Source organism: Onychostoma macrolepis, chromosome 23 (genome assembly GCF_012432095.1).
Source record: "Onychostoma macrolepis isolate SWU-2019 chromosome 23, ASM1243209v1, whole genome shotgun sequence".
NCBI classification, from domain to species: domain Eukaryota; kingdom Metazoa; phylum Chordata; class Actinopteri; order Cypriniformes; family Cyprinidae; genus Onychostoma; species Onychostoma macrolepis.
Window position 1 is genome coordinate 15,411,042 of NC_081177.1, and position 21,177 is coordinate 15,432,218.

Genomic DNA, 21,177 nt, shown 5'->3' on the forward strand with positions numbered 1-21,177 from the left:
GAGGAAAACCATATTCTCCATCTGCTCAAGATCTGAAGTGTGAATCACTGACCCCCCATAAATCACCACATAAATATGTTTTTATGAAGGAAGGAAGGAATAAATAGTTATATTTTCTACCATTCACATTGATTGTGCTTCTGCATGCAACTTTACCTTTGTGACACTGGAGGGCAGTAGAAAGCTTCAATCATTGAGTGGTTATAGAAACACCTTATTCTTTTCTGCTTTTCTGGAAATTTCTGCTACCTTGCAGAACCTCACCTTAACAAGATCTAATCATAAAATCTACATTTTATTTGTATATCAATGTATCTTTCCCCCCCCTCAGTTCATTTTCTGTCAGGATCCTGCCCTCACTGTTTTGTCAGTCTTGTTTGTTTTGTGTCTGAGCACATGGCTCTGTCTTTGTTGTTGTCTGTCATGTGCTCCTCCTGTCCCGCCTCCTTCTTACCTGTTACCACGCCCCCTTGTTTAGTCCTTGTTTGTCTGAGTGTTCTGACCTGTCCCACATGTTCTCTGCCCCTTTATATGGTTCTCCCTTTCCCTCTTGTGTTGCCAGTTCGTTGTGCTTTCTCTCCATGTGTGCTAGTTAGTCTACCTTTTGTAAAACTGAGAATTCCCTGCCTAGTTGTCTGTTGAGTATTTAGTCTCATGTCAGTCCCCAGTCTAGTCTAGTCTCATCCTGTCCTGACCTGGAGGCTGAGCTACTGGTCTTCCCCCTGAGTCTGTCACGCTGCCAGGTCTGTGTTGTGCCTGAGACATCGTCAACAGACAACAGACCTTCTCTGCTCTCAGGTGGTCAGCCATCCTGGACTGGACTCTGTGGCCGTACACCCAGGCCTGCCTGTCTACAAGTCGTTCCCTGCCTATTGTTTGGACTGTGTTTACTCCCCTCCTCACCATCTCACGTCTTGTCTGCAAGTTTGTCCAATAAAACTGTTAGCACTCACTCTGCATTTGAGTCCCTCCTCCAGATCCATGACATTTTCTAGTTGTAATTTTCAGCTAGGTAACCCACAATATATCGGTACCATATCGGTTGTCGGCTGATATTAAAGATTTTTAACATATCACTGCCTGCTGATATTATTTATTTAACTATGCTAATTTCCTCACTTAAAATTAATTTTGAAACCACTAATAATTTTAATAGCACCGTTAAATGTTATTTTTAGAAAATAAAATGTATTAAAGCCTTTAAATACTAAATTAACTTTGATATCAGTAGACATTTTGATCTAAAGGATAAGGATGTAAAATACAGTCTAAAATACAGCCTACTACATATAGCTAATTTATTTATACTTGTTTATTGTCTAATTTCATCAATGCAAGCAAGTTTGTCATTAAGCACCAATAATTCACATGCCATAAAAACCAAAATGTTTTTGTTTACACATATTTAGCAACATGTTCAAATGAGAATTTGTAATTAATTAACATGTAGGTTGTTTGCCAATGTTTTGCTAACTAAATTGTATATCAGTACCATGCTGGGTACTGGCTGATTTTCGACATTCCAATTTCCCCTATTTTTATACTCACTTAAAATAGATTTTTAAAATCACTAATAATTTATTCACAGTGGTGAATGTAATCTTTAGCAAATCACAAAATGTTTATTAATTTTTTTATATTGTACATTATAATATTTTGATGCCTAAATTTGCTTGTAGCATTTAAAGTGATTGATTTTATTTTATTTTTTCTTCTTCAAGGTTTAGGTTTTAGTTTCAAAATCATTTTACAAATGTTGTTTTGTAATCAAGATCATTTTATTTCAATATCAGCCAGTTATCGGTTATTAGTCATAGCACAAAAATAATGGTCAACTTAATGCTATCGGCCAGAATTTTGATATCAGTGCATCCCTAATATAACCTCAATAAAAGGTAGTAATTTCAGTATGTAAATGGTGTGAAAGTTGGGTCTGAGAGAGGAAATGAGAGCAGAAGGGGGAGGAGAAGATAGGAGAGGAGGGGAGGGGAGGGACTGAGTGCACGCAGTCTGTGTGCTGTTTTCCCCACTTCTCTCTCTTTCCCTCTCCTCACTTCCATCCCCACTTGAGAAACAGTGCTTCACTGTACCGGATGGACACCAGGTCCCTTTTTCCCTCATCCTGGACCAATCTTTTGCCTTCTCTCTTTTCACCACCTCTATCATCCACTTGGCTCTCTCTACTTGTTCCAGATCCCCTTCTACCAAACACGCACTCATCTCTCTCTCCCTGTTGCTAATTTTTCCCCGTCGCCCCACTCTCAGTCAGCATGGTGAACAGATAACTGCTAAGCTGTTGAACATGGGCTCCTGCCTCTGCAAAGGTCACCAAGGTCAGTCTCTTCCTGATTGTATCTGAGTTTGTCTGTCTCTGTCCGTCCTGTGTCCATCAACCTACCTGTTGGTCCATCCGGTCTTCACTCTTATCTGTTTATCCACCTGTCTGCTTATCTCGAGCATTTAGATAATGCATGAATGTGATGAAAACCACAGCTTATTCAAATATAATGCAAAATAAACACATAAGAGTTGTGAGTGACTGAAATAAGTGCAGTCTATATGAATAAATTGTTTTATTGTTTGCAATTTTCATAGTTTTTGATACTGATGCACTGTTTTTTTCCCCAGCAGCAAGAGCGCGTTGCTGCTAAAATACTGATGCTTACATACTGCACTGTAATTAAATATTACACAGCATTTTGATACTTGATTCTGATTGGTCAATCGTGCCTCCCAGTGGTCTGATATTTCCTAATATTCGCCATATATAAATATATATATATATATATATACACAGTATTTCATTCCATTTTATTAATTAATTTTCTGAGTTGCTGTGTATTTAAGTGTTTAACATTTGTCGGGGGTTCATTTTTTGTTATAACAGCTGTCAATACCTGCATCCCAAATAACGCACTATACACTATGCACTTATACACTACTTGTACTTGTGCACTATGCTGTATTATGTAAGGTTATTTTGTCATTAATCAGATAGCACCTCCCCCTCTGCCACGTAATTAAAGCTGCAACACTCGAGTGCATGAAGTGTCCAACACTTCAGACTTAGATTTTTCACTTAAGTGCATCATCCGGGTATTTAAAGTGTGCTTTTTCTATTTGGAGTTTCCAGTGTGAACACACTACTCACACTATTTATACTACAAAATGGCATAGAATAGTGCATAAGTATGCCAATTGGGATGAACCTGTATTGTACATTATCATGACTAATAATAAAATAATAATCATAAAATCATTCTCAAATTAGTATTTCACGTCCACTTATTTATTCATATTGTGAATAGATTTGTATTAAGTCTATAAAGATGTAGATGTGTATTGAATTCTCATATCAATATTTCATGTCAACATAATTGTTTATTTGGTCAGAAGGCCTATTCATGTTATAAGTGTATTAGGTAACACTTTAGTATAGAGACTAGTTCTCAGTAGTTGCTTATTAGGATACATATTACTAGTACTTATATGGCTGTTTATTAGTACTTACTGTATAAAGCACATATTCTGCATGGCCATATTCTACCTCCCTAATCCTACCCAATACCTAAACTTAACAACTGCCTTACTAATTATTAATAAGCAGCAAATTAGTAGTTCATTGAGGCAAAAGTCGCAGTTAATGGTTTGTTTGAATTGGACAAAAATTCAAATCTGTCCGGTTTGTTTTGTGATAATGTTTGTATATTATCGCTTATGTAATGACTATAAAAATTAAAACATAATTCTCATATCAGTGTTTCATGTTCATGTATTGATTTGTTGAGTAGCTGTATACTAACTATTAAACTCTGTCAGGTTTATTTTGCGATAATGGTTGTTCATCAACACTTGCATAATAATAATAAAAAAACCCCTTCTCAAATCAATATATTAATGTCCACATATTTATTGATTTTGTGAGTATCTGTGTACATTATGTCTTACATAATGACTGTCTTCTTACACTGAGGGATTTATTTTAGTTATTTGTCGCACAGGCCAAACAGAACCAGTTGTTGACGCTGGAGTAGCACAGCTAATTCTGAGAAGTTTCCTCTGAGCGCCAGAGGGAAATTATTCTGTTCTCATTTGTATCATCCCATCTGAATAAAACAAGTGTATTATGAATCGTAAGCCAGCGAGACAGCTCAATCTGGGTACACAGATGTACTGTCACGGTATTTACAAATGGAGTCTAAGGTAAGAGGTGACATTTCATCCTCAAGGTGTCCTCCTCCAAGGAAATGGCACAGATGAATTGTGAATCCCAGGGAGCGGAGGGTAGTGTTTGTTTGTCTGTCTTTGAGTCCTGTGGGGGTTAGAAGAAGGTCCAGGGCTCTGTAGCTAAGGCGGAGCATGGAGCGTGAAATGCCAGGGTCAAAGCTGATGTATAATGCATATGTGAGATGGATGGAGTTTCACCGTGATGAATGGGAGGTGGGTTGTAAAGGGGGAGACACGCACAACGTGTGACATTGTAAAGGTCACGCATTGTCAGTTGATATCTGTTAGCAAATAACATGCTGGCGGGAGCCTGAAGCTCCACAGGTCTGAGATTAGCTGTCCTCTTTGAGGTCTAACCTCAATGAGATGCGGCCGGTGACGAAAAATGTGCTCTCGAACATTGGGGATCCCCAGGGAGGTGTTGTCAAGACAATCTCTTGTTGCTATGGAAACATGGGAGCAACAGTAGTGAGTCCCGTCCATCTACGCCAGATCAAACTGCTACATGCACACAAACACTGTTATCTGTCACTGGAAAATATATTAAATAAACAGTTTGCAATCAACAGCAACATATTTTGTCTCTCTAGACCTGCAAAGTGGCCAGCAACACCCCATGGAAGAGCTTCACTCTTACGCTGAAGGACAGCCCATCTTTAAGGTGTGTTTTGTCACAAAAATCAAAAGTGAGAGTTTATATGGAGATGTATAAATGTCAATGATACATGGGAGCGCTTTCGCACTCTGAATGTGTAAGATCTGGTAAAAGTGTCTTGTTAGGTGTAATTAGCACCTGTGATTCACTTGCAAATGTGATTTCTCAAAGGTTTTATTTGGTATGTTAGGCTGTCTTGTGTTTCCTGTCTTCTCATGTTATTCAGGATAATAACCATCAGCCCTACAATGGCAGCATGTCAGATAAAAGGAGCAGCAGCGGGTATGACATTGGAGAATTGGCTACATCTTCCCTGCTGGGTGAGGAGCAAAGAGCGCATGTTAGGCACCGTCACACTGTGTGTTGTTTTGCTCGGTTTTTGCTATCGTTCGGAATCATTCGTCTGAATCAGAAGAGCAGTCGACCTTTACAGAAGCTTGCTAATGTAATTTCCCTCTGCCTGCATATCTCTCATTTATGAACAATCTCTCTCTCTCTCTCTCCTTCTCTAGTGCTCTTTAGCCACCTGTTTCCTTTCCTGCCTGTTTTTTTTTTTTTTTGCTCGATTTCTCCAGGCCCACTCTTTTCAGAAAGTTAATTACAGACTAATAATGTGTTATGGGTTTTTAAGCTTTTCCAAAGAACATTTTTGATCATTACAGTCTAATTATAAATGCAGTCACCAGCTGATGAATATGTATAATGAGGCTAAAAGAACCACAAATCTCTGATCGACTGCAAAAAATTCTAGAAACGAACCGCTTTGGGGAAAAATGCTAGTAGGAGGATTAATTTATAAAACACGTGTCATGGGGAATCAAAATTATTGCTACTTCAAGTAATAGGTTTGTAAGGACTTGCACGATAATCAGGCACCAAGTTTGTCTATGTAGAAATGTTTCTTTCCACTTGTTCCCAAGCGCATTGGGCACAAAAAGTGCAATAGTTTGTTTACCAAAAATTGGGACATGTCTGAATAAAGTTTAATACATATTGATAGTTTTGTAATTTACAATAAATATTAAAATATTGCAATAAACATTAAACAAACAAATAAATAAACACATGCTAACAAAAAAGGATTGAAAATTAACCCTATATCACTCAGTAAGGGCAATCCAATTTGAGACCAAATGTTTGTTTGTAGTTCTTATAGTTCACCCAAAAATGAAAATTTGCTGTTAATTTACTTACCTTCAGGACATCCAAGATGTAGTTGACTTTGTTCTCTTCCGTAGAACAAGAAAGAAGATTTTTAGCTGAAACTATGGTCCTTGGTGTTTCAAAAAAAATACAAGTCCATGGCTACCGACACTTTAATAGTCAAAATAACATATACAAGCAAAATAAAATTAGTACCTGTTGCTCCTAGCAATGTATTAAGGTCTTAGGAAGCAAAGCGATCAGTCTGTGCAAGAAACTGAATATTATTAAGCTTTATATATATATATATATATATGTAGTACTCTCTTAATAATAAATGAGAGAGACAGAGACAAGAGTTAGTGGTTGCCCAAGCGGTCCTCTTTGTTGTCTTTAATATACATTGTATTTCATTAAGACACTTTGAATCACAGTAGTCATCAACACATATAAATACTTAAATCAAATCACAGTCAACAAATAAATAGATAATAATATGTACAGAAATGTTGCAGATCTTCCACACATCTGGATTTACTCATAAATATCTCAGATCAACTAACGTTACTCCGGTAAGTATTAAAGGTAGTATGCAAACGACTCATATAAACTTCTCTATGAAACGGGTATGAAAATTACACAATTACACAAATGATCAATTTAAACAAATTATTAACACATTAAATCATGTAAACTGTAGTTTGGCATTACATTTTAATAACTTTAACTAACCTTAATAATAAATGAGAGAGACAGAGACAAGAGTTAGTGGTTGCCCAAGCGGTCCTCTTTGTTGTCTGAGGATGCGCTGCAGTTGTCACGGTAACTCTACTCTCTCTCAACTGCCACCAGGAATTCGGAAAATGCAGCTGGACTGTCCAGTGCAAACTCATTATAACACATTAAAGTAATTTTAATTTAACTTATATACACATGTAAATAGAAATAGACATACCTAAATACATAACAAAATATATACAAATAATTTAATATTGTTATGACACAAACTCCATGCAGCAGGGTGGTCACACTCTCCCCAACAAAATAAAATGTCGTCCCGACATCAAAACACTCAAAGCCCTAAACCAGTCCATATTGTTTTACTTCACACTTGTAAAGGTATCAGGTCACACAGTTTTCAATACTTATTCTCAATTTTCATTTTTTTTTTTTTTTTTTTTTTACATTCAGTACATACATTCAATAATCACTCATCATGTTCCTGTTTTACAGACAGTCCTTGTTAGCTGATTATCAGCTTTTCTGAATTCAAGTCCAATGAGCTAGTGCCCCAAACAACAGTCCCAGAATCAAGGCACTAAGGAATGTTCATTAAGAATCAAGTCCATACAGGAAACAGTCAAGTTCAAGTGCAACAAATACTTCAAGCCGTTCTCCGAGCTTCTTCAATGAAAGTTTCAGAACATTCAGCTCATTTAATTTGTCTAGGCCTTTAAACAGTCCATGTTCTTTCAAAGTGTACAGTCCATTTAATCTGTCTAGGCCTTCAAACAGTCCATGTTTTCTTTCGGCCCAACAACAGTTTATTCTATGAGTGTCACAGTCCCTTTGTTGGCAACAGATAAGTGCAATCAGTTAGGCAGTTAGTGTCAATATGATGTCAATGCAGTTTGTCAGTACAGTTCTGCAGTGCCACCTGAGACCTGGTCAAGTGAAGGTTCATTGGTGTTCTTTAATTTGCTGGATAATAGATAAGTGAGGGCTGAGAATAATGAATCTGCATTGGTACCCAAGAATTCATATTTGGTGTCCATGTGTGTATGGGGTGTGAATTAAAGTCATTTCTTGCATTTTGTACACTGTAGCATGTAGGAGTTCCAAAATTTTCATATGTGAACCTCTTTGGTGGTCGTCGTTGTCGGATTCTAGATGGTTCCTCTGCAGGATTCCTCTGTGCAGGTGAGTGATGTTCTGGTTGTTGTCGTTCTTTGACAGGTAAGTGTTGTCTAGGTGAGTGTTGTTCAGGTAAGCAGTGTTCTCCAGCAGGTAAGTCAACATGTTCTATTACATCTTGTTCCTGTTCAGCTTGATGTGGCAACACTGTCAACTCGAGCATTTGTTCTGACTGAGCTGATGATTTCTCACTAGTATGTAACAGGTGTGATGTGGTTTCCTTTTCCATCTGATTATGACTATTTGGCTGTGTTCTGAACTGGTAGGGTTCAACTTGCACATAGTACTCTTCATCACTTTCACTGTCATTCTCTGGCTCATGTTCCTCCCTTCTCTCGGCAGGTAAAGCTGTGCTTTTCTGTTGGTGCTTTCTCAGTGTGGCATTTTGAGTCTGTGTGGTAACCTGAGGTAAGTGATCACAGGGGAGAAGATGATTACGATGCAACACTCTCGATCTGCCTTTACCCTGCTCTGGTTTCACTTCATAGATTGGAGTATCTTCAGCAGCCTGGCGAATGACAATGTGGACTTCATCCTCCCAGAAATTTCAAGTTTTCCTGGACCCCTTTTGAGCCAGATTTTTCACAAGAACTCTGCTGCCAGGACATAAACTAGTACATCTCACTTTTGGTCATAATTTCTTTTGTTTCTCTCAGTACACTTCTTTGCATGCTCACTGGCAATCTCATAAGCCTCTTGCATACCCTTTGTCCACCTCTCCACATATTCACTGTGGTCGATGGAACCTTTGTTTGGATTGAGGCCAAACAATGCATCAACTGGAAGCCTTGGAGAGCGACCGAACATGAGGTAGAAAGGTGAGAATCCAGTCACTTCACTTTTAGTACAATTGTAGGCAAACACTAGCTTATTCAGTTCCTCTTTCCAATTCAATTTCTGTTTTTCTGTGAGAGTTTTGAGCATCTGCAGAATGGTCCGATTGAATCTTTCTACTTGTCCATTTCCTTGCGGGTGGTAAGGGGTCGTTCTAGAGGCAGTGATGTCGCTGTATTTTTGGAGCTGATCAAAGAGTTGATTTTCGAATTCCCTGCCTTGGTCATGGTGAATTCGCGAGGGGAACCCAAACCTCAGGGCAAAATCATTGAACAAACGATCTGCTACAGTTTTTCCAGATTTCGAAGTTGTAGCATATGCCTGCACGTATCGAGTGAAATGGTCGATGATCACCAGGATATACTCGTAACCCCCCTTGCACTTGTCTAAGTGAAGGAAGTCAATGGATACTAACTCAAATGGATGTGTCGTCTTGATGCTCTTGAGGGGTGCCCTAATCTCTCTGCATGGTTTTTTCTGCTTTATGCATGAACAGGTTCTCAGCACATAGTGTTCAATATCCTTTTTCATGTAAGGCCAGAAAAAGCGATCTCTGATGAGACTGGTTGTGCGGTCAAGACCTTGGTGACCCATCTCATCATGCAGTTCCCTCAAGACGGTACTCTTAAACTGGGCAGGCAACACTAGCTGCATTCGTTGTGATGTTTTGCGGTGCAGTATGCCATACTCGTCCAACACCAGCTTGTCCCACTCACGCATTAGACCTCTAACTGTAGGATTGGCTGACCGCCACTGCTTTGAAGAAGGTCTACTTCCCGACTGTAAGTAGTCTATGATTTCTTTGACATTCGTGTCATCTCTTTGTGCTTGCCGGATCTCCTCTTTTGATAATGATTTGTAGGGTTCATCACCAATCTCCATGCTTGCTGGCGCACACTGACAGACTAACGTAAGGGGTGGATCTGGGTCGTGCTGAACCTCCACAGCTTGTATTGTGGCTCCACACATTCTGATGAAAGCTCCTCTGTAAATTCTCTCATTGCTGTTTCTATATCAACTGGCATTCTGGATAGTGAATCAGCATCCACATTCTCTTTACCTGGGCGATAGTGAATGGTGAAATGGAAATCTGCAAGTTCAGCAACCCATCTGCATCCAGTGGCATTTAACTTTGCAGAGGACAACACATAAGTGAGGGGATTGTTATCACTGTACACGGTGAAGGTAGGTGCATAATATAGGTAGTCTCGAAACTTTTCTGTTATAGCCCATTTGAGGGCTAGAAACTCCAACTTTCCACTGTGCAGGTGGTAATTTCTCTCTGCATTGGTCAATGTTCTTGAACCATAGGCTATCACCCTTAACTTTCCGTTCTGGTTCTGATACAAGACCGCACCTAGACCTTGATTGGATGCATCTGTGTGAAGTACGAATGCTTTTGAAAAGTCTGGAAATCCCAATATTGGAGGTTGAACGAGACAATCAATCAGCTTTGACAATGTTTCTTGATGGTACTCTGTCCATTCGATCAGCTTACTGGATGGCACCACGTGACTTTTTCTGTTGGTAACTACTTTGTAGTTTCTTTTCTTTGTGCTCTCATTTTTCTCATTGCTCTTCAGAAGGTCGTAAAGGGGTTTAGCAATTCGTGAAAAGTCTTTGATGTACTGGCGATAGTAACTCAGTAGACCTAAAATTTTCCGTAGCTCTCCCACAGTGCTTGGTCTTTTCTCTTTAAGTGTTGTTACAGCAACAGTGTCTGCAGGGTCCATTCTACTGCCTTCTGCGGAAACAATTCGGCCTAAGTAGCGAACCTCATTCTTGAACATATCACACTTTCGTGGTTTCAGCTTTACTCCATGGGCTTGTAAACGTTGCAACACTTTTCTCATCGCTTCAAGATGTCCATCAAATGTCTTGCTGAAAACCAGGATGTCATCCAAGTAAGGCACACAAATTTCATCTCTAAGTCCTTCTAAGCACTCTTCCATGAAATGCTGAAATGCTGCAGGTGCATTCATGAGGCCAAAGGAATACGAACCCACTCATATAAGCCCCATGGTGTACTGAATGCTGTCAATGGTCTGCTTTCTGGAGACATAAAACCTTGATGGTAAGCTTTGCCCTGATCTAATACAGAAAACCAGGCATTACCTCCTAAACTGTCTAGAATGTCTTGTACTCTCGGGATAGGCTGGCGATCAGGTAGTGTCTTCCTATTGAGGTCTCTATAGTCAATGCACAACCTAAGGCTGCCATCTTTCTTACGAACACATACGATTGGTGAAGAGTAGGAGAATGGGTTTCTCTATCCAGCCCTGGGCAATCAAATCATGCAGGTAGTCCTTCATTTCCTGATACAGTGGCTTGGGGACTGAAGTGTACATGCGGACAACAGGCGTATTGTCAGTCAGAGAGATACTTAGTTGAAGATCTTTGATGCACCCAATATCGTCATCTGACCTTGAAAATGAATGGCACTCTTCTCGTAGTAGCTGTTTTACTTTATTTTGCTGGTGCAAAGGTAAGTGGCTTACATCAGCAGGTGGGTCCCACAATTCTTCACTGTTACTTTCATTAGCATTGGTGGTTTTTTGAACCTCGCTGATCATGGCTGTTGTTGCACAATGTGATACTGCAGTTGGTAGTACAGATTTTATTGATTGCATTGTCCCAAGCTCAGTTTTCCCTGCAAGCCTGATATCATGGTCTGTGATGTTCTGTATGCTGATCTTGACCACTGGACGCCTTCCTTTCTGAAGAGTTACTAGGGTTTCCAGAGGTTCCAGACCATCTGTACACTGTGGGTTTACATGTGGTTCAAACAAGAAAACAGTGTCTTGCTTCATATATGGCATTTTAACTTGACACTGTATCTGCATAATTGTGCGTTTTGGTATGTTCACAGGGTCTTTCATTGTTTTCACCAAATATTCACCCAGATTCTCAGTAGTCACAAGATTAATGAAGGTCTGTATCTTATTTTTCTTCATGCCAGGGAAGGCATACTTGACAATCTTGTGCAAACGTCCTTTACTCACTTCATTCTCTTCACTTGCTTCACTCTGTCTCATCACTTGTTCAATCACATTGTAGCCGATGATTGGTTTGGATAACCTTTGATCTTTTAAGACGAGGACAGGAATGCCTAACTCTTTTACACTATCAACAGGGGAAGCCAATTTGAAAGTTATCTCTACCCATCCAACATAAGGCATACTGGTCCCATTAGCTGCCACAAGCTGCAAGCCATCTGGAGCTTCTGTTGCCTCAGAAATGTCCTTCAATTTCACTTCAGGTATGTACTTGTCTCTCCATTGTTCATCTACAATACATACTTGAGAACCTGTGTCCCATAACGCCTCAGTTTTGTGTCCTTGTAAGTAGCAGGTTACCAGACATTGTTTGCCGACGAGAGAAGTGACAGGTGAATATTTGTTAACTTGACATGAAGCAGTTAAAATGTGATCAAGTGGAGGCAACTCAGACAACTCTTGTTCTACATTCTCAAAGTGCTGCTTTGGACGTTGGTGGGACATTTTTGCAGTTCGGGTCACTCCCTGTCCCGTGGAGGCAACCCATTTCCGTTTAAAGGCGTTCTACTTTGAAATCTTGCACCTCTGGTTCTGCAGCCTGCTGAAAAGTGCTCACTGCTACCACAACAATAACAATGGGTGCATAGTTCCTCTGGTCCCCTTTGCTGGCAATAAAAGCACTGTCTTGTTCTTGGGGGACGTGGCTGTCGAAACTGCTGAGGGTATTGTGGTAGTGGCGATGTTGCTGTATACTGTTGGGGCGCTGAATTAAACTGTGGTGGGCGAGGCTGTGAGGTTGCATATCGTGATGGATGATTCGCATACTGTGTTGACGTTGGATGTAGCAGGGGCTGCTGTAATGGCATTGAACATGGTTGCAGACTGTGAGGCTGTGATGTCATATACTGTTGTTGTGAGTTCTGTTGTGATTTAGGGTGGTGGAGTTGCAGTGGATACTGATGTTGTTCATGCGTTGGGTGACTTATTCCCCATGTTTGGTTTGGCAGCTCTTTATTCCACTCTGCTACTGGCTGGTAACTTTGTGAGAAATCTTGTAGCGGCTGACGAGTCATCGTCATAGCTGGAGCCTTGTTACTGACCGCAAAACACTGAGAAGCAGGTGAGGGCTGTTGGATTGTTTCTTTAATTTGCATTATCTCATTACTTAAGCTTTGCAGTTGCGACATCAGGTCAACTTGTGTCTGTTTTGATTGATATTTTGATTCATTTAACTGTGCGACATGCACAGCAACACTGCGTTCGGACTTCCGTTTGTTTTGTCTTTCTGTCTCATGGGAACATGCAACATTTAATCTCTCCAACAACACTTCATCTGAAATTGTGGGGTCAGACAGGAATGGCTGGAGGTCACTCTGAACACGGTCATTCTGTAAGCCAGTCAACACGGTATGGAGGAACATGTTTTGAACTAAAGCCGGGTCATATTTTAAGCCAGACTCATCTTCTTGTGAAGCGAACAGAATTTTCTGTCTCAGATCAAGAACACGAATGAGAAAGCTTTGTGGTGTTTCTTTAGCACGCTGGGCCTCTGCAGTGAGCTGTTTGTATAGTTCTGTTGCATTTTCTCTTGATAGTGAGAGCGGAGAATTCTTCTTAATGTTGGAAGTGTGAGGTCTGCTTTGCCTTCAAGATAACTACGTAACTGAAGTCCAGGTGTGATCGCTCGAATGACTGAATCAATAATATCTTGCTCAAGGTAGCTTTTATTTAACCCACTCTCTATTTGACGCAAGACTTGAAAATGACAATCTGTCCTTCTGACCTGGCTCACCAATGAGGCCTGAAATTTTAAAGTCTTTGCGCCACAGTGCTGGTGGGATTTGTCCCTGTAATGCAGATGTAGAATCACCACGTGCATTGTCAGTCGTTATCTGTCTTCTTGTCATGCTCTGTGACACAGCAGGGCTTATATACATGGCAGACAATGATTCAGATGCATTGCCAAGTTGTCTCAATTGTCTTTGAGCTAAACTTTCTCCTCTTTCAGGTGGTCTTAACTCTGTTCTCAGCTCAGTTCCATTTATATCAGTCATCATCAAATCACTTAATTTCTCATTGATGCTGAGAAGCTCGGCCATGCCTCCATCCTCCAGCTCTTCTAATTCTTTTCTTAAGAGATGATTACTGAGGAGGTTTACTAAAGACAGGCGATTTGTGTTTTCAGTGTCCTCTGCAGAGATTTTTAAGAATTGGCAGAGTTCAATGAGCTTTCCTCGTGTTAGTGCACATAGCCGTTCACCTATTTCTTCGTGAAGGCTCTGAAGTGAATCCATCTTTATCTGCAGTGGCTGACAGTATGATGAAAGTGGATGTTTACCTCACTGACTTGACTTTTGCTGCCTCTAGTAGTCACTGTACCTCAGGCTTATGCACAGTTCAATCAGTTTTGCAGTACCACTTCACTCAGCTGCTTCACACTGCTGCTTGTAGGTAAGTATGAATGTTACAGGGTGGGGCTCTGCTGATCAAGAAGATGAACCACCCTATAAACATCCCAGCGGTGCCTCCAAAATTTGTAGTACTCTCTTAATAATAAATGAGAGAGACAGAGACAAGAGTTAGTGGTTGCCCAAGCGGTCCTCTTTGTTGTCTTTAATATACATTGTATTTCATTAAGACACTTTGAATCACAGTAGTCATCAACACATATAAATACTTAAATCAAATCACAGTCAACAAATAAATAGATAATAATATGTACAGAAATGTTGCAGATCTTCCACACATCTGGATTTACTCATAAATATCTCAGATCAACTACTCCGGTAAGTATTAAAGGTAGTATGCAAACGACTCATATAAACTTCTCTATGAAACGGGTATGAAAATTACACAATTACACAAATGATCAATTTAAACAAATTATTAACACATTAAATCATGTAAACTGTAGTTTGGCATTACATTTTAATAACTTTAACTAACCTTAATAATAAATGAGAGAGACAGAGACAAGAGTTAGTGGTTGCCCAAGCGGTCCTCTTTGTTGTCTGAGGATGCGCTGCAGTTGTCACGGTAACTCTACTCTCTCTCAACCGCCACCAGGAATTCGGAAAATGCAGCTGGACTGTCCAGTGCAAACTCATTATAACACATTAAAGTAATTTTAATTTAACTTATATACACATGTAAATAGAAATAGACATACCTAAATACATAACAAAATATATACAAATAATTTAATATTGTTATGACACAAACTCCATGCAGCAGGGTGGTCACATATATATATATATATATATATACACACACACACACACACACACATATATATATATAGGCCTATATTTATTACAAAGTGAAAATTAATTCTACAAATTGTGTCAAAACTATGACATTCCAATACAATTATAAATGTGAAGACCTCTGAGGTGTTGCAGGCCAAAATTACCATTTTAAGAGGAAAGATGCAGTTTTCATGACCAGGTTGGTTTTCATGCTAGGCTGTTACATAATTGTTCCTTTCACATAGCTAATATTTCTCAAAACATGGTATTTGTGCCTCTAATGCTTTGAAAAAAATGCCATGGGGCCCTAAAGTGCAACCCACTGAAAATGACTTCTTGTCCCTGCTTTCAGACACTAATCCTAAAAGGCTGTTCAGTTTTGAATGACTTTGGAGAGAATAAGCTCTACGTCCCTTTTTTCCCCAGATGATTTATCCTTTCTCCCTTTTGTCCCTCTTTACCATCACCTCTTCACCTCCTTCCTTCTTTTCATTTCTATTATTTCATTTGATTTGCGCTCATGCTAATCCCTCCGATCTCTTCAGGACTGCTGGCCACTATTAAAGACCACATCACTAAGCCCACTGCGATGGCCCAGGGCCGAGTCGCCCACCTGATTGAGTGGAAGAGTTGGGGAGGGGAAGCGACGTCTGGAGGAGGCTGGTGTGGCTGGACGAGAGATGGTGGAGGATGGGGAGGTGTGGGAGCCGCACTACAGGAGGACGAACAGCTCTACTCCCACCTCACTGATGAAATCAAAGAAGCACGATTTGCTGCGGGTGACACAGCGTTTATATATTTAACATTTAACTACCCAGGTTTAAACTAATCTCAAAACTTCAGCCCTGCATAATAAGTATTATTGCAGTAATACCTCGATTGTTGTTTTATGCGCCTCATGAGTTCAGCATGATAGACATGAACAAATGCAGGGTTTTTCCATTCGTTCTTTCCACACTAATAGCTCCTCTTGTGATGTGTTGATGCTCAAGTCAGTACTATAGCAACCAATGTAGATACATCGGATATTGACTACATTGTCTGATCAAACAGATCAGATATCGTCACTTACAATATGACAGTGTCATTGGGGTGGTTTTTTAAACTTGTGGCTGTAAACAACCACCTAGCAACCACACAGTTAAAAACACTTTTAACAACCACATAGCAATGCCTTGGCATTGACTTTGTGACATTGTCACTGCAAAAACTGCTACTATTTTCTTCACAAGTGTAAATTTCAAATCTTAGGATTTCTGTTTTTTAATTAATAGTTCACCTTAAAGTAAAAATTAGCTGAAAATGTACTCACCTTCAGGACATCCAAGATGTAGATGAGCTTGTTTCTTCATTGGAACTGATTAGCATCACTTGCTCTGCAGTGAATGGGTGGCGTCAGAATGAGAGCCCAAACAGCTGATAAAAGCATCACAATAATCCACAAGTATGACTCCAGTCCACCAATTAACATCTTTTGAAGTGAAAGGCTGCATTTTGGAATAAACAAATTCATCCTTAAGATGTTTTTAACTTTAAACTGTTGCTTCCAGCTAAAATACAAGTACTCTATTCATAACATTACTTTCTCAAATGAAAAAGTTGTCTTTTCACTTCACAAGACATTAACTGATTGTCTGAAGTTCTGTTGATTACTTGAGGATTATTGCAATGCTATTATCAGCTGTTTGGACTCTCAGTCTGACGGCACCCATTCACTGTGGAGGATTCATTGGTGGGCAAGTGATGTAATGCTAAGTTTCTCCAAATCTGTTATGATGAAGAAACAAACTCATCTACATCTTGGATGGCCTGAGGGTGAGTGCATTTTCAGCAAATTTTCGTTTTCAGTGAACAGACAAACAGGTGTGAAATACTACTTTTGGTCTTGGCAATTGTCATGAATATTCATTTAAATGTTAAAAGTGAAGTGATAAAAAGCAGAGTTGACGTAAGTGCATATTTCTTATGGATAATTATGTTTTTTTTTTTTTTTTCTGGCCCTCTATGTATATGTGATCTCTTTCTTCCTCTCACAGGTGTGGCAGAGCAGTTTGCTCTGGCTGAGGCAGCGATGAATGCCTGGTCGTCCCAGGATGTTGAAAATAAATCTACAGGCAGTACAATTCCAGTACAAGGTATTAATTCCACTGTTATTATCTCCTATAAAGAACCTTTTTTTGCAATGGAAAGTATCTATGGATGTTAAAGGTTCTTCATGGAACCACAGATGCCTATAAAGAACCCTCATAGGCACCAGTATTTAGGGTCCTACGAAATCTGTTTTGTTTTTTCTCAAATTCCGTTTAATTTTTATCCCCAAATTCTGTATTTTCCATTTAATTGTTTCTGGATTTCGTTTTTTCTATTTGAAATTTTCTAGACTCTGTTTTAATGGTTACATAAAAAGTTATTAATCAAAAAGCATGTCTAATTAATTGAAATCATGAAACTTAACAGCAATTTATTAAAAGTTTAACAAAAGTTACATTTCAAGGCCCTATGAAATACGTTTTCTCCCCAAATTTAGTTTTATTTTTTACCAAATTCTGTTTTCAGTTAAAGGGCACCTATTATGCAAAATCCACTTTTACATGGTGTTTGGACATAAATGTGTGTTGGCAGTGTGTGAACACAACCACGCGACAATAATAAAAATCCACCCACTCCTCATTTTTTAATCCCCTTTAAACAAAGTCAGTCTCACTAGGCCTGCCGTTTTGACTCTCGTAAAAAGGGGTGTAATAGGTGACTTTTAATTAATAGGTGCCCTTTAATTTACTGGATTCCATTTTAATGTTTTCATTAAAAAAAGCGTCATCAAAAGCATCTCTAAATAATTGATGTTATGAAAAAAACTAATTTAATAAACTAATGATTTTTTTTTTCTTTTTTTCAGAAAAACTGTGTTGTGTATTTATATTTTTCAGGTTAATAAATTCTGGTAACTCATTTTTTGGGGGTAAATATTCCTTAAAAATAATGTTTTAATAATAATTGTTTTATTATTAATAGTATCATTACATTGGGTAATATATTTCTGTCCCAGTTTCTTCAAGTTAAACCGAACTTTTATTTTGCGTTGTTATGAAGACCTTTAAATTTTTCTGTTTATATGATATAACGATAGTTTAGCTATGTTAACTGCACTGTAAAAAAAAAAAAAAAAAAGAAGTTGAGCCAACTTAAAATTTTAAGGCAACCAGCTTCAGCAGATTTTTGAGTTTGCTCAACTTATTTTTGTGGGAGATTCTCACATTTTTGTTGTATAAACTTAAAACGACAAGTTGAGAAAACTCAAAAATCTGCTGAAGCTGGTTGCCTTAAAATTTTAAGTTGGCTCAACTTTTTTTTTTTTTTTACAGTGTGGTCCATGTGAAAATATACTGGCTATTCGGGTCCACTAGCAAAACCTGTAAATGGAAATAGTCTTTTTGAAGATCTCACAACTTACTTAACCATATATTATTATATATTATCCCATTTATATTATATTTATATTCACCTCCATTGAATAAAAGTAGCACAGTACATTCTAACCATCTGGTTCATCTCACGCTGTCCCAGCTTGTATAAAAATACTGTTATTTCATTACAAGGTGATGATAGCCCTCGTGTAGCAAGCACAGGATAATGACAAATGGCCTGTTTAGCCAGGTGCAAAAAACATTTTACTCTGGAACTGATGAGTCTTTCAGCCAGGCGCATGAATAAATGACTGCAAAACAGAAATGTCTGAATGTGTCTGGGACATGATGACTCATGGATCGAGCAGATCAGAGCTCTATATTGAGTTTGGATTTAATTGGCTTATTCATTTATGCTATCATTTTCATTCTATAGGAGATGTGTGCCCTTGAGGTCTTTTTCATTTCTGCTCTCACAATGATGACGATGTCTTCACAGATCCCGAGGGCCTCTATCTTTCTCAGTTCCTGTTGGATGGAGGGAGTATGGGTGTTCCTCAGCACCTGTACAGAATGCACATGGAAGCTGATGACACCAGCTCTCTGGCACCTTCTCATCCTCCTCAGTCTCATTCCCCCAGTCATTCTCATTCTCCACTGGACACACAACGTCCACCGCAGGAGCAGAGGATCTCGCCGATGGAAGGGTCTGTGCGACACGCAGACAGCATCTCCCTGTCGGAGGATGAGGTTTTTTATAACTGAAATTTTGATGATGACAGTGGAACGAAAGAGGAAAAGGTTTTTCGCCTGTTCTTTGTGTTCGATGAGAAGCGTATGAGGTTATGTCTAGGGTTATCGCTTTACCGTTAAAGTATGTAATAGCCACAGCTGAGCTCTTTGACAAGCAATGAACGCAGGGATCGTTGTACACACGGACATGTTATTTCCATATCACGTTGCCTTTTTGCAAATGAAAGCGTCTCTGTTTGCAGTAATGATAATGGAGATTGGACTTTATGTTAACAGGGTCAGACCAATTACGTCTAGAATAAAGTAAAAGGTCATTGCACATGAATGCATCTAAAAATAATACATTGACAGAGGGGTGATCGAGACCATCATGCCTTTTCACCTTCCACTGAGTATTTGTTGATATTTGCAGCAGCCTTTCACAAAGAAACAGGGGGCTATTAGCACTATAGACTGAAGAAGAAAGAGCCAAAATAAAACACGCTTTCATCTCCACAGACATTTTCCTGGTGCATTTCCACAAAGAACGACTCAATGGGACTACAGAGGTGAATAGGATTCTTTTGTGAGGACTCTGGAGGGTGAAAGTGACTTATGCCTTTGAGCAAAGCCGCAATCATTACTTGGGACAGTGAGGTGGAGATTTTAAGGATTTTTCATATCGCTAAATGTTTCCATGGAGATTTTGAGTATAAAACGTCTAACACAGCAAATGACTACATGTATCCTCAAAGCTGAAGTGTGTTCTTTTTAATAGTCTCACCAAACAGAACGGCACAATATTGACAGTTTTCAAGTACAATTTCTAAACATTCCCACCATCTGTTATTGGTTGGAAAAAAGAAAGCCCCGCCCCCAACTCATGCCATTGGTCGAGCCAGTGTCGCTAGTCGGAATACTCACATTCCATCAGGGCACCAGTGTTTACATGATTTGGCGAAACTGACCTATAGCTTACTTGTTGTATAAAAAAGATGATCTATTATTAATATTATGTAATATAATTAATATTTGTGAATATCTATATTATTTGTATTAATTAAGATTGATAATATTCACATTATTAAGATGGAATAGGAGATGAAATTGACGTAAAAATGGCTTACTTACAGTAAAAAATATTCAAAATAATTAAGATGAATAATATTCATATTATTAAGATGGAATATGAGAAATATAGACTTACTTGTAGCAATTAATTGATTAATTAATATGATCTTAATATTAACTCAACCTACAAATGGCTTACATTTTGAAAAAATCGAAAATTATTATTAATATTAAATAATATTCATAATATTCATACTACAGTGGAATATGAAATGAAATCAAACTATAAATGGCTTACTTGTAGCAATAAATTGATTTATTAATATTATTAGCATTAATGTAATATTTTAGTAATATTACACACTTCAGCTTTGTTTTTTTGTTTTTTTTAAAAAAGGTCCACATAAATGTAGAACTGAAAAAAGTATTACCACAGATAACTTTGAGTAACTTGCCTCCATATTGTGTTAATGATTGTGTCAACCGTTTTGTGCAGTCCTTTGTATGTGAAAAATTATGATTTAATCTTTAAAAGATCTATTGCGGCAGAAATCGCTTGCTAACAAGAAAATTATTGCGTGTGTCTGAGACAAAAGAGTGAGAGCTGGAATAACAATCGTCTGCCTTTTCTCCGTAATTAGCCCTATTCACACTCCACTGACAAAGAAAGTTGATGGAAAGAGAGAGAGGGATGAGGTAGAAGAGGGGATTATAGTAAATGCAGAAGCTGGAGAGGGCGAGAGAGGAGGCTGTTGGGAGGTGGAATGGTCAAGTGTTATCATGCTCCAGGGTCTTTTAATAGAAGTTTACACAGTGTGATCCTCGTGTGGTGTCAGATTATGTGTGTGACTGCTTTGGTGCTCCAGGGGACGGTTTGAAGTAGGATTTAATTGTGTTGATAGAGGCTCCGGGGTGGTGAGCAGAATTGAAATTGTGTTTGTAACTGGAATTCA

General features: G+C 38.8%; 1 protein-coding gene across 1 annotated transcript; it reads left to right on the top strand.

The window, feature by feature from the left end:
• Positions 1 to 2,066: 2,066 nt before the first annotated feature.
• On the top strand, positions 2,067 to 21,154 carry fam131c (family with sequence similarity 131 member C). Its single transcript, XM_058764186.1, has 6 exons — positions 2,067 to 2,333; positions 4,818 to 4,888; positions 5,109 to 5,202; positions 15,563 to 15,796; positions 17,054 to 17,152; positions 18,921 to 21,154. Exons 1-6 carry the CDS (start codon positions 2,303 to 2,305, stop codon positions 19,184 to 19,186), a joined length of 795 nt encoding a protein of 264 aa, XP_058620169.1. The 5' UTR covers positions 2,067 to 2,302; the 3' UTR covers positions 19,187 to 21,154.
• Positions 21,155 to 21,177: the final 23 nt, after the last annotated feature.